This window comes from Bactrocera tryoni, chromosome 4 (assembly GCF_016617805.1).
Source record: "Bactrocera tryoni isolate S06 chromosome 4, CSIRO_BtryS06_freeze2, whole genome shotgun sequence".
Taxonomy (NCBI): Eukaryota; Metazoa; Arthropoda; class Insecta; order Diptera; family Tephritidae; genus Bactrocera; species Bactrocera tryoni.
In genome coordinates this window covers 2923538-2936076 of record NC_052502.1, presented here as the reverse complement: position 1 = coordinate 2936076, position 12539 = coordinate 2923538, and the positions used below count along the sequence as shown (strand labels likewise).

General features: G+C 33.1%; 3 protein-coding genes across 4 annotated transcripts; 2 read left to right on the top strand and 1 right to left on the bottom strand.

Moving 5' to 3' along the window:
* Nucleotides 1–2790: 2790 nt before the first annotated feature.
* LOC120776168 lies at nt 2791–3460 on the top strand. Its single transcript, XM_040106776.1, has 3 exons — nt 2791–2966; nt 3049–3346; nt 3410–3460. Exons 1-3 carry the CDS (start codon nt 2921–2923, stop codon nt 3420–3422), a joined length of 357 nt encoding a protein of 118 aa, XP_039962710.1. The 5' UTR covers nt 2791–2920; the 3' UTR covers nt 3423–3460.
* A 1878-nt stretch (nt 3461–5338) lies between these two features.
* On the top strand, nt 5339–11582 carry LOC120776165 (kinesin-like protein Nod). Of its 2 annotated transcripts, XM_040106772.1 has the most exons (13): nt 5339–6160; nt 6487–6645; nt 6708–6893; nt 6949–7135; nt 7196–7567; nt 7621–7775; nt 9687–9898; nt 9965–10156; nt 10227–10554; nt 10614–10681; nt 10751–11251; nt 11304–11388; nt 11455–11582. In XM_040106772.1, the coding sequence occupies exons 1-13, from the start codon at nt 6155–6157 to the stop codon at nt 11473–11475; spliced, it is 2472 nt and encodes an 823-aa protein (XP_039962706.1). In that variant the 5' UTR covers nt 5339–6154; the 3' UTR covers nt 11476–11582. The 2 variants fall into 2 exon arrangements, with proteins under 2 accessions (XP_039962706.1, XP_039962705.1); XM_040106771.1 differs by having other exon boundaries at nt 10614–11251.
* Nucleotides 7750–9366, bottom strand: LOC120776166. The gene is made up of 4 exons (XM_040106773.1): nt 9000–9366; nt 8418–8939; nt 8183–8355; nt 7750–8118 (listed from the first exon to the last, which is right to left on the bottom strand). The coding sequence occupies exons 1-4, from the start codon at nt 9306–9308 to the stop codon at nt 7836–7838; spliced, it is 1287 nt and encodes a 428-aa protein (XP_039962707.1). The 5' UTR covers nt 9309–9366; the 3' UTR covers nt 7750–7835.
* Nucleotides 11583–12539: the final 957 nt, after the last annotated feature.

Here is a 12539-nt window from a genome sequence, read left to right as displayed (position 1 = left end):
GAATTGGTGTACCTTCTGCATACATTTTTAACAAAAAAACTGCAACAAATCTTTATAATTTAAATAGAAATTAAAAAATCTTCACAACAATTTAACGACGTAATATGTCTTTATGTAAAATGGCAGCTAAAACAGGGTTGCAATTATATTTTTGCGTGACATTGCACGCAAATATACATGGGTTTTGGTCTGTCATATTTTACAGCCATTACAAATAATTTTCTGCGTGTGTTTGTCGTTGTGCCGGTGCACCAAGAGGAAATATATGCAATTCTTGCACCGTGCAAGGGTTTTACAAGAGCAAGAGAATACCCCTTATATGTTTCCGTTAAGCTTATGATCGCTGAGAATGTTGATCGTAGATGTGGTTGAGCATAGCATTAGGCAGAGATAAAAAGATGTCCAATTGCTAAACGTCAAAACCTACTAAACTTGAAGTTTATCAATTGGGAACGAGCGATGGCCAGATTGAAATCTTACCAAAAAAATATGTAAACGGAGGGATTTGTTGCATCGTTTAAGACCACTTATAAAAATGTAAAACAATGAAAGTTAAATAAATTTGTGAAATTTAAAGGTATTTGATGAAACATTTTGTAATTTGAAGAATCATAGTATTATTTTCAATGGAAAATGATTAAACACATTTAATGAATGAGAGCTAACAAGCTTAAGTCCTTTTATTGGGTATTGAAAGGTCAAAAGTCAGTTGTTCTAATATACTTTAAAAAAAGTTAAATAGTTTCTCCATATAATAAATAACCACTTAATAGTAATTTTTATTCTTAACGGGGCATCTCGACAGGATAAAATCTATGTCTTGCGAACTGTATTGCTGTGCCTATTGCCTGTGGAGACTCCACATTGCTTATATCTTACAATATATCGCAAACTAATTCGTATGCCATATATCGTAAGCTATAAGCTGTCACTTCAGCAGTTTGACAGCGCAGTTTTCATTTCTATGAAAATTTCGAAGATGCAACATACCCATTTGCACATATGCCGACGGCATTTTCATTTCGGTAATATGAAAATTAGAAGAGCGAGTATTTAGACGGTTGTGTTATATTATAAAAACAAAGTACATTTTCAAAATAATATTAGAAAAATTATGCAAATTGGTTTGGGAATAAGCGAAATCTTAAATTTAATAAGCTTGTACTAGCAAAAATCAAAATGTCATTGCTCATTTTAAATGTATTATTTTAATTGGTATATAAAATGTATGCCACAATTATGACATAGTAGTCCAAAAATATGAATTCTAATTTTTCCCAGAAATATACATTTGTAAAAAAAGGATCTTTATCCTTTGTTATTATTTCATTTTTCCCAGAAATACATTTGTAAACAAAAGGATCTTTATCCTTTTTTTATTTTCCACATAAAAGATTTAAACAGTTAAAGGGCTCAAAACATGGGTTACATCAGCTACCTACCCAAATGCTACCTTCGCAAATGATAAAATAAATTTTTCAAAGGCTCAAAGCATGCGCTACATCAGCTCGAACCTACCTACTCTACGCCTTTGCGCAAATGATTATCTTATGATAACAAATGCCCACATACAGATTTGGCAATGGCAATAGCAATAGATTTGACAGTTCGCAAGACATAGATTTTATCCTGTCGAGATGCCCCGTAATGTTGGGTGTTTTAATTTAAATGCCCAATAATTATTATTTTGTTCAATCTGGCCATAATGGAAAATGTTCTACAAAACGTTAATTTTGAAGCGCTCTCACACTGGAATAAGTTGGTCATCCCTTTATTCCTGGCATTAGACAGGCAACGAACAACTCCACTTGCGGGGCATCTCGACAGGATAAAATCTATGTCTTGCGAACTGTATTGCCGTGCCTATTGCTTGTGGAGACTCCACATTGCTTATATCTTACAATATATCGCAAACTAATTCGTATGCCATATATCGTAAGCTATAAGCTGTCACTTCAGCAGTTTGACAGCGCAGTTTTCATTTCTATGAAAATTTCGAAGATGCAACATATCCCATTTGCACATATGCCGACGGCATTTTCATTTCGGTAATATGAAAATTAGAAGAACGAGTATTAAGACGGTTGTGTTATATTATAAAAATAAAGTACATTTTCAAAATAATATTTTTTCAAAAAATTATTATTTAGTTTAATATTGTTAATTTACAGAAAAATTATGCAAATTGGTTTGGGAATAAGCGAAATCTTAAATTTAATAAACTTATACTAGCGAAAATCAAAATATCATTGCTCATTTTAAATTTATTATTTTAATTGGTATATAAAATGTATGCCACAATTATGACATAGTAGTCCAAAAATATGAATTCTTATTTTTCCCAGAAATACGTTTGTAAAAAAAGCTACCTTCCCAAATGCTACCTTCGCAAATGATAAAATAAATTTTTCAAGAGCTCGAAGCATGCGCTATATCAGCTCGAACCTACCTACCCTACGCCTTTGCGCAAATGATTATCTTATGATAACAAATGCCAACATACAGATTTGGCCCATTGCCATAGCAATACATTTGACAGTTCGCAAGACATAGATTTTATCCTGTCGAGATGCCCCGTTAATGCAGTCACTCAGGTGAACTGGTGTAATTACATACAAGATGCAGCCATTGTGGTTATCTAGCCAAATAAATATATGTAAATCCGGCACGATTCCGATTACTTTGGCGGAGGGGTAAAATCCGGCGATGCTATTCTAAATCCCAGCCATAAAAACTTTATAAAATGTGGAAATAATGCGAGATAAAAAAAATAAATTGTTTACTATTTTTGTTGCAAAGTATTATTCCATCACTAAAAGTCGATAATTTGACTTTGAACCGATAAAGCAAAGCGAAAACTAAATGAAAATATCAATGATTGTCACAGTTTTGGATATTTGGCACTTTTAAAATAACATTTATGGCGGAAAAATTACCGGCTACACAACAGTCTAAACCTTTCCCAGGTAACAACTATCAAGAAACAAGTCCAAAATATTCAAACAATATGGCTTCAAATATAATTTACGGAACTGGTTTTGTACTCAGGATCACTTACTCCGGGTTGGAATGATCCACCCTTTTTGAATAACGTAACTCAACCACCTGGATGTACTCGATTGAATCTCAATAAGAGAGTAGCATTTCCAGTGAATACCACATCTAGTTCCATATTAGTGGATAAAACTATAGTGTCGACAAGTTTGGGGCAAGGAAAAACATCCGAGGTAGGCTTCTATCCACATCCTCCAACAGGAACACCAACGGTAAAAATGCAAAGATTTAATGAAACAAATACTGAAAAACTTCCAGATGATACGGATAGCGTTAATAAACATCATGACAAGTATGTACTGTAGAATGTAATGTATTGAAACTTGAAGCTAAAAATGTTTCTTTTTTATTTCAGGAATTACCAATAAAAAATATCCACCTTTTACTGTAGAAACGCATAATATCATCCGAATTTTTAATTTTTTTCCCCGATCTCAACTTTTTACATCATTTCACATTTCAGAGGTTTTATACCGAGGTAGATAACCAATCCTTTATATATATATATAACAGTCTTGATAGTCACCTAATCAAGATATATATATATAATATAAATGATCAGGATGACAAGAAGAGTCAAATTCTCTCCGTTCGTTCTTTCTAGCGATAAGTTAAAATTTAGGTACTTTAATGAAACTTAGCACACATGATACTTGGTCCCCAGAAGAGATTGGTAGTTCATATGGGCGAAATTCATTGTCACATATAAAATGACGATAAGCGAGACACTATATGGTGTTATAACTTAGTCAGATATTAACTAACAAAAAAAAATCGGGTGGGGCTGTGCCGGGGAAGTCGGCCATTGGTTTTAACGTGAAACGTCTATGTTAGCGAATCCCTTTTAAAGTAAAAGATTGAAATGAAAACAAGATTGACGCTGTTTTAAGTATTTAATAAAAAAGAACAGGTACATAATAGAAACATAAATTACTTATTATTACGATTAATATTCGACAATAATTTTTATTTAACATAGGTCTGTGATATGTGAAATAAGCAACACACGGCATAATGTCAACATTAATATTTCTGGTGAATGTACAGTCTATAGTGGTATTGCCTAATGTTGTCGGTGATGTTTGTACGTAGTTGAGGCCTAATTCATTCCTCATGAACTCAACGAGATAGCTGTTCTGTTGTGGATCACAATTGAAATCGCCACATAGAACGATTGGAGTCTCCAAGTCTGTCTGAGAGTTCGGTATTAGTTTTGGTAAGTTTGCTGAATATGGCAGGAGTGATTGAATTGCTTCACTTCTACTGATATTGACATCTCTCAGTTCCGTGGCAGATCCAATAGATATATCGATCGTCTGTTCATTCGTTACGTCCATAAGTATAGGTATTCCAGTGGTAGAGGTACCCGCGAGGTCGGCGGCAGCAGCTTTGCGGGGTTCCCGAAACCGTCTCGCTCGCTCGGCGCCGGACATTGGGGTACCCATGCACAGTTAACGCAGTATGCCTCCCCCGCCGCCCCACTCGACCCCGACACGAACTCAATGTCATAACAGTGAACTGACTATATAAGCGAAATATTTTTGTTTCTAAGACTAATAGTTTTTTAATTATTAAGGTACGATGATATAGACCTTTTCGTTACGGTTCACTTTTTAAACCTGGTACCATTATGTTTCGGCGCGATTTTAAAGGCGTTTCACGTCAAAAAGTATCTTGGTATAGGACATTAAAGTGTGGATGGATATCTATGGTTTAAAATCTTTTAAGTTGGCGTACCCTGCCTTTAATAGGTCTAAAGTCTTAATCTCAGAAAGGAGCATAAATCGCCCAAAACTTTCTGAAAACAAGTCAGTTTGACATCTCCTCATACATCGTAATGAAATCGGCTGATAACTACGGGGATGTTCGAGCAAGCAAATAACTGCGGCAATATTGCAACCCTGATATTGTTTTGCAGATACTCAGCTGATACTTAACAAATATTTTGCGCGGCGTGCAGGTGCATTGAAGAAGTGAAGTTTAAGAACTCTTAAAAATGAATTTTTAATAAATTTAACAGTGGATAACTTGGTGGATACTGAGTGTAGTTTGCTTCTTAAATACAAAAAAGCAAGGAAACAAAGCTTTTTGCATAAAAAAGTGGCTTGCGACCGAAATTTTAAAGAAGAGGGCAATAGTAAAATCGCAAAATTTCTTTAAAAGAATTCGATTTTATCCTCCGGATATATATTTATCACATTTTCGGATGTCTCGTGAAACACAATTAATGATAATAATTTGTTATAAAAAAAAATAAAATAAATTTCACATCTGAGATATTAGAATGTATTGCATAGAACTTATGGTAATAATTGGATACATATGTAGTTTTATACCTCAGGAAATAATACGGTGTTACCGTGTTTACCGCGTTTACTATTTTATATCATAATTTTAAATTCCATTCCTTTGCTTTGGGATATATAAATTAAACACAAATAGTTATAATTTTGCACAAAAAATTTGTGCAGAGATTAAACCGAATATACCGGCCAATGCATGAGCTATCTGCCTAAAATTGCTATCTTCAGTATACCTGAGTATTGTCAAAAATTAATGCAACAAGTTCAGGCTTTTCTCTAAGATCAATCTACTCGATATAGTGATTTCTGGCTTTCCAACTGTCTTTAAACTTTAGTGTTAGTCAATACACGCGGTATTTTATTATTCTGTACTGGCATAGAAAACGCTGACGCGGTTATAGCCGAGATTACAACAACGCACCCATGGTTTCTTTTCGCTATTTGGCGCCAAATCGACATACCAATTGCAGATAGGTCTTCTTTTCCCCCTGCTTCCACGGGCGGGTACTGTATCAGAAACCTTCAAAGCTTGAATGTTCTCTTCCAACTGGATAAAATGGCCTGATCAGTTCGTTATTATATTATTATAACTAATGCCCACATACAGATTTGGCAATGGCAATGGCAATGGCAATAGATTTGACAGTTAGTATACAATAAACTTTTACGTAAATAACGCAGCGGCAGGGCTGAGTGGATGAAAACTTCGATTTTGACAGCGAGTTGGGGAGTAAAGTTGGTTGTAGAAAACCAAGAAATTATAATTTTTTGAAACATCACTTGTCGCGAGATGTTTAATGGATGTAAGTATTATAATTCAATTATTTCGTTTTGCCTTTCATTTCTTTTGTACTAATATTAGAGAACAAGTGAGAATTTGAGGTAAAGTGCCTCTTTTATTTATATCATTTATAAATCAATATTGACAAGTAGTTTGTGCCATAAAGTTGAAAGCAAGTTCTTGATCGTGTAATTGCAGCGTAAGTGGTATTAGTTTCATTTGAATATTTGATAGTACTGTGATCGCTTTGTAATGTATATATAATGCCTACAATGCATCTCTGACATTTCGAATTCATATAACGCGGCTATATTTTAAAAGTTTATATTTTAAGCATTTATAACACAGGTTAAACATAAAAAGTGCGGAATAATCATGTCAAATGTTGATGTTCATTGCGATAATGGTGCCGTACGAATAATAGTTCGTGAAAGACCAGTACGAGATGCACAAGGATTTCAAGAGGACTCTTCAAGTGTAATTTCATACCTAGAAGGCACTCCCAATGTATGAATATTCATTAGAAATAGAAGAAATTATTAATTATTATAATCAATTGTTACACTTAGGTGCTTCTTGCGGACGGAAGACCATTTACTTTTGATAAGGTCCTAGGCCCAAATGCTTCACAGGAACAGTTATTCCGTGATGTTAGTTTCTTAGTTGAAAAAGTAAAACAAGGTTATAATTGTACAGCGTTAGCTTATGGGCAAACTGGTACTGGTAAATCTTATTCGATGGGGCTTAATTACAACGTTTGTATGCCAATATCTGGTTATTGGAAGTGATTTATTCAATGAACTTTTACAGGCTTGTGACGGAGAGTTTGTCGGAATTATTCCAAGATGTTTGAAAGAAATACTAAACACATCTCTGAATAATACTTCAAAAAGCCATTTAGGATCAATTGAGCTAAACGCGTCATTTATAGAAATATATAATGAAAAAGTGTTTGACTTGCTAAGTGACAAGAGTATGGATCCAATCTCTTCTCGAGGTTAGTTTAAAAAATATTGCGTTTAAAATATAAAAAATGACTAGAAAATATTACTTTTAGGATACAAATGTACGGGTGGCACTCGAAAGGTTCTCAAATCTTTAGAAGATTGTTATAGTGTCCTACTCCAAGGTAACAAGAATAGACATGTGAGACCAACCAAAATGAATTCACAAAGTTCAAGATCACATGCAATTTTTACAATTCATATAAATACTTTTTCTGGAAATGGTGTTCTTAGTACCAGGTTAAATTTAGTAGATTTAGCTGGTTCAGAGGGTGTGCGCAGAACAGGTCATCAAGGAATGGCGATGTCAGAAGGAGTCAACATAAATCAAGGTCTTTTATCCATTGGTAAAGTTTTACAGGCTAAAGCGCTTGGGCATAAAGTGGTACCATATCGTGATAGTGTATTGACTTCAGTTTTACAAGGTAATTTCTAATAAATAGCTATAAGGTATATAACTAGAATAATTAATTTTCAGATTCGCTCAATGATAACTCATATTTAACACTTTTGGCTTGCATTAGTCCTCATCGTTCAGATTTATCTGAGACCTTATCAACTCTTCGTTTTGCCCAAAGTGTGAAACAATTGAAACACTCACCGCACATAAATTTTATAGCAACAGATATAAAGGTAACTAATCTATATTAATTAAAAATAAGTTTAGATTTAAAAATGATTTTGAATGAAGCATTAATGTATATATCCAAAATTAATGCAATCAATGATAACGTCGCGCATTCGCTGGCTGTACTCCTGTAAATTTCCTTCGCATAGAAGACCAGAGTCTTTTAAATTTTTCAGTTTCCCAATTTCTGCCTGCTCGCTAAGATTTTCAAGGTTGGGCACATCTTCACTTTTTAATGTTATAATTGGTAGCACAATCATTGCAAAAAGTAGAGCAACAGCCCCTCTCTTTTTTAATTCCTCGTCGAATTTTTCTCGGGGAAACAATTTAAATGGATTAGATCCAAGTCTATGTAGAAAACTTTTTATTGTTGTTGCTAGAACTTTCTAGTAAATAACAGAATTAGTCCTACCTGCTGATGTGGCTAATTAATTCCTCATAGTAAACATTTAGAACATCTCCGTAATGTGCTTTTCTGAAATTTCTTGTAGTACATGTAAAAATAAAGTACATCAGATCGCTAATTGGAGACGAGTAACGCAACAGTTGCCAATCCAACAAACGCATTGTGACGACATCGGTGTCCTTTCATATCCCACATTAAAATAAGTTATTTCTTTGTGATAATTTTCGTAAACATTATTTACCTCCATTTTAAACATTAAATTATTGTTCCAGCAGTCTCCATGACATAATACTGCATATGGTTCATATTTTTTACCATCAATAAGATCCGAAAAAATTTCAAAAAATGGACGCTTAAAAAATTTGCCCAGGATTTGCTTATACTTATCACTTTCCTGTTCCAAACATGCCAGCGCAGTCCTTTTTAGTCCCTCAAAATAAATATTTAAATTTGAAACATTCTTGTGTTGGAGAAAAATGTCTTCAATTTTTCGAAATTTATCTAAAGTTTTAGGCTGCTGGTCTTTAATGGCAAAAGAGACTGCATGTAATTTTGCATATGTTCGCATTACTATTGCAATATGTTCAAATTGGAAATCATCGAAACGGTCGAACACCCCAAACTCTTGTAAACTTAAGTCCTCCAAAAATACTACTTCTTCGAATTCATCTGTTGAAGTGTAAAAACACTTAGCATACTCATGAAAGCAGTATTCTTCCGCTAGTCCTTTATTGCGTTGAAAATTTTCTATCATTGGTAAGAACTGAGAATAATAAGAAAACATTTTATATTAATTTATTTTCTGTAAAATATTTTGTTTTACCTCCTCATAAGCAAGAGCTTCCCTCAGAAAACAGGGCCTGATAAAGAATTGCTTACGTCTTGTGGAATTTCTTGGTGCCATTTTAAGAATTATATTAGAAAGACGAACGCCGCAACTTGTATTTAATTTAACTGAAACGCGATACACAATTCCTATGTAGTTTTCACCTTTTTTAGTGGCTGGCAACAGTTCATAAGTAAACGATTTCGATGAAAATTGTCTTTCCAAGAGTTGTTGAAGTGCCGTCAGGACTTTACTGCTCGGATAGTCACACTCTTGTCTGCGTGTTTTTACACTGGCGTTATCCATTTTGAATTAAATCTGACGCTTACTTCAAAAAGATTTAATATATAAATGCCTTTTGACGATAATTGATACCATCTTATTGAAACCCACAATATTTGATATCATATTTTGCGGTCTTGAGTATATCAAAATGAACAAAAATAAAAGTAGGGAAGGGCTAAAGTTGCGCAGCCGAACTTCATACACATGCCATCCATCTTTTACTAGGAAATATTAGGTAGAGAGAAAAATATATTAAAAAGTCAAAGTAGAATATAGTTATACATGTTTTTATTATTCTTTTGTTTTGTTATTAGTACATGGGCGTTTACAGTCGAGGGGGAAATTTATGATTAAAATTCCGTTAATTTACTTGACTATACAATACTGTTGCTCTTATAGAAAAATCGCTTGAAAACTCCAAAGAAACCGCTCATGACACCAGTACCTGCCAAGCCACCATTTTCTAAAAATACCATCAACATGGGAATAAAGGTTTTAAAACCTATTTATCATAGTAACACATTTTGTACTCCGAGCAAGTTGAAAAGATACGCTAATGCCGATAAACTGAACCGATCGGAAATTGGTTTAACACCCAAGCAAAAGGAAAAGTATGTAAATTAATTCAATAACTTAAAATTAATTTTTCATTTTAAATACAAATTTTATATCTTTAGAGAGCAAACAGGTCTTTTTCAGTCTTCTGTCTCTGAACTTCCTATAGTGCACTCAAAATTGCTACAAACCAATCGAGAATCAACCATTATAATGGATAAATCCCTCGATTCTCGAGCTTCGATTATGAGTTTGAATGTGTCATCATCAACAGTGGTAGGAAATGATGGGATCGCATCAAGTAAAGTCATAAGGTATAGATATTCTAAATGTTGTATGTAATATATGTATATACTATATACCCATCTTTGTGTTCAATAATAGCTACAGTCCCGTCGTGCGAAAGTGTATGGTAGAAATAGAAAACGTGATGGATAGCAAAATGTCACAATTAATGGAAACTTTAAAAGATCTAAATAAGGATAATATTCAACATCGGTCTGAAATCATGGCCACTCCATGGCCAAGTACGGCTGATTCAGTTAGTGCAGGACCACTTCCACTTGCACTCCGTAATGAGTTAAAGACTATTATACAAGAAGTATTAAAAGAAAATGTTAAATCAAATATTAAAACTTCGGACGATGCAAATAGATCCGAGTCAATATTATTAGATTCTTCTCTTTTAAGGAATGATCCTAAATGTCAATTGGTAATTTTTAAACCAACATTGTTTATTAATACTTATAATGAATGTTTATATGTTTTTAGTTTGCTACAAGTAGTCCAGTTTTCAAAGTCCCATCTGCACCTAATAAAGAATTAAATAGTTCTGCAAATTCTTCTAAGATAAAACAGATGTCTCTGAAAGTAATGGAAATCGATGAAGAAGCTAAACGTTACAAAACTGCAATAAGAAGATCTAGGCGGATTTCTGCAGTAAGGGGGGAAGTGGTATTACACAGTTCATTCAATGATTTAAGAGGACAAGGTTGTATTAATGAAGCATTACGACGTTCTAGTCGCATTTCGAAAATTGGGGAACAAACTGAATTGCAGAGAGTAAACGATTCTTCTATGATAACGCTAAGCTCAATGCCACAAAAAGAAAATATATGGTATATTGAAAGACGGAAAGAGAAGGATGGAAATGGAGGAACCAAACAAGTCTCTAAAGCACATAATAAGGCAAGTCATCGTAAATCTTCCTTAAACAACAACATAATTGAGAGTTACTTTACGACTGACCGGCAAAAGTCAAGTTCACACATCAACGGAAAAGAAAAGAAATCGAATATTTTGAAACATCGAGCGGCAGTATTAAATTTATTAAATTCTGGCTCTATGAAAGAATTGCAAGTACTGCCTCAGATAGGTCAAAAAACGGCATATCAATTGGTAACTCAGAGGTATGTATTCTTTTAAGTATATCATTTATCATATTTATCTAGGAATTTACAGAACATTGAACGGAAAATTTAAAAATATATCACAACTTGAAAAACTCACAATATGGCGTGGAAGCTCATGGACACGTTTTGCGCAAGTACGTAAATTACACGCAAAATTATGTAAAAAATATAATATAATATTCATTTTATTTAATTTACAGGCTAATTTGCTCATTGATTAAAACGGCTTCCGACATTTTCTTTATTTAAAGCAATATTTATTTAACATCTGGTGTTATGTAGTAATGCAACTAATTACGTTTTTATTGTAATATTATATTCATTAAATGTTCGTATTAAATTAAAAATATTGTACAACAAAAATACTTGTATTTTTATGTTTGTTTGTATGTATGTATTTCAGGTGGATGTTTAGGAGTTTTATAGTTATAATTTGTACCCCTGTTTTTGAACTCATTAAACCTTGTGTATTTGCACGAGCCTGTTAGTTCAGGTAACGCATCCCAACATTTGCTCTTGACAACTCCGTTAGTATTTTAGATGTTATGTTATGATTAGATAGGACAGGCGCTTATGTTCACAAAAAATTTGTATGCGTTGTTTTTTTTTATATACATATTTGCGCACGTTTTTAATTGAATAACTTATGAAGCTCTAAGTGAGTCGTTATTCTGTAAATGCCTTGTGAAAACGTATTATTTACTTCGTTTCAGAATTTGGGAAGTGAAGGAATTTCATGCATTTACAATGAATCTTCATGTCTTTCTATAGATTTTATACGAAAGAATTGCCAAAAAATAAACCCATAAGTAATATCTGCTCTCTTATGCCATTTGAAAGAGCGCTGAATCGCAATTAAATATAAAACTCGTATATCAATAATGACTAGTATACTGACTAGACTTTGTTATCGTTCTAAAATACGGATAAAAAATCACACGTAACACGTAAATTATAAAATATAACGTTATTCGTTTGTAAATATAGATTCATTTATTTTATGCAGATGTGTTTTTAGTAAGGACATTAATGTAAGACGTTCATTTATTTAACTAAAGTTCTCAATTAAATGTAAATTGTAGTTAATACATATTGTCACCAGCAAAAACAAGTTCTGTACATTTTATTTATATTGTATGTTCAGTAGTTCAAATAATAAAAAATTTAAACATTGAATTAGCGCTTATGACTTTTTCACCATATTGAATTATTGCATCCAAACCCACATACAGCAAAGTTAACGATTTACTCATAGCCTTATATAAAATACATTAAAAAAGTCATA

Coding starts and splice junctions, on each gene's coding strand:
- LOC120776168 (XM_040106776.1), top strand. CDS start 2,921: ATGGCGGAAAAATTACCGGCTACACAACAGTCTAAACCTTTCCCAG. Junction 2,967..3,048: donor ACAGTCTAAACCTTTCCCAG/GTAACAACTATC, acceptor TTTTGTACTCAG/GATCACTTACTCCGGGTTGG.
- LOC120776165 (XM_040106771.1), top strand. Junction 6,646..6,707: donor ACCTAGAAGGCACTCCCAAT/GTATGAATATTC, acceptor TGTTACACTTAG/GTGCTTCTTGCGGACGGAAG. Junction 9,899..9,964: donor ACACCCAAGCAAAAGGAAAA/GTATGTAAATTA, acceptor TTATATCTTTAG/AGAGCAAACAGGTCTTTTTC.
- LOC120776166 (XM_040106773.1), bottom strand. CDS start 9,308: ATGGATAACGCCAGTGTAAAAACACGCAGACAAGAGTGTGACTATCCG. Junction 8,356..8,417: donor ATTTAATGTTTAAAATGGAG/GTAAATAATGTT, acceptor GGGATATGAAAG/GACACCGATGTCGTCACAAT. Junction 8,119..8,182: donor TTAATTAGCCACATCAGCAG/GTAGGACTAATT, acceptor TTTTCTACATAG/ACTTGGATCTAATCCATTTA.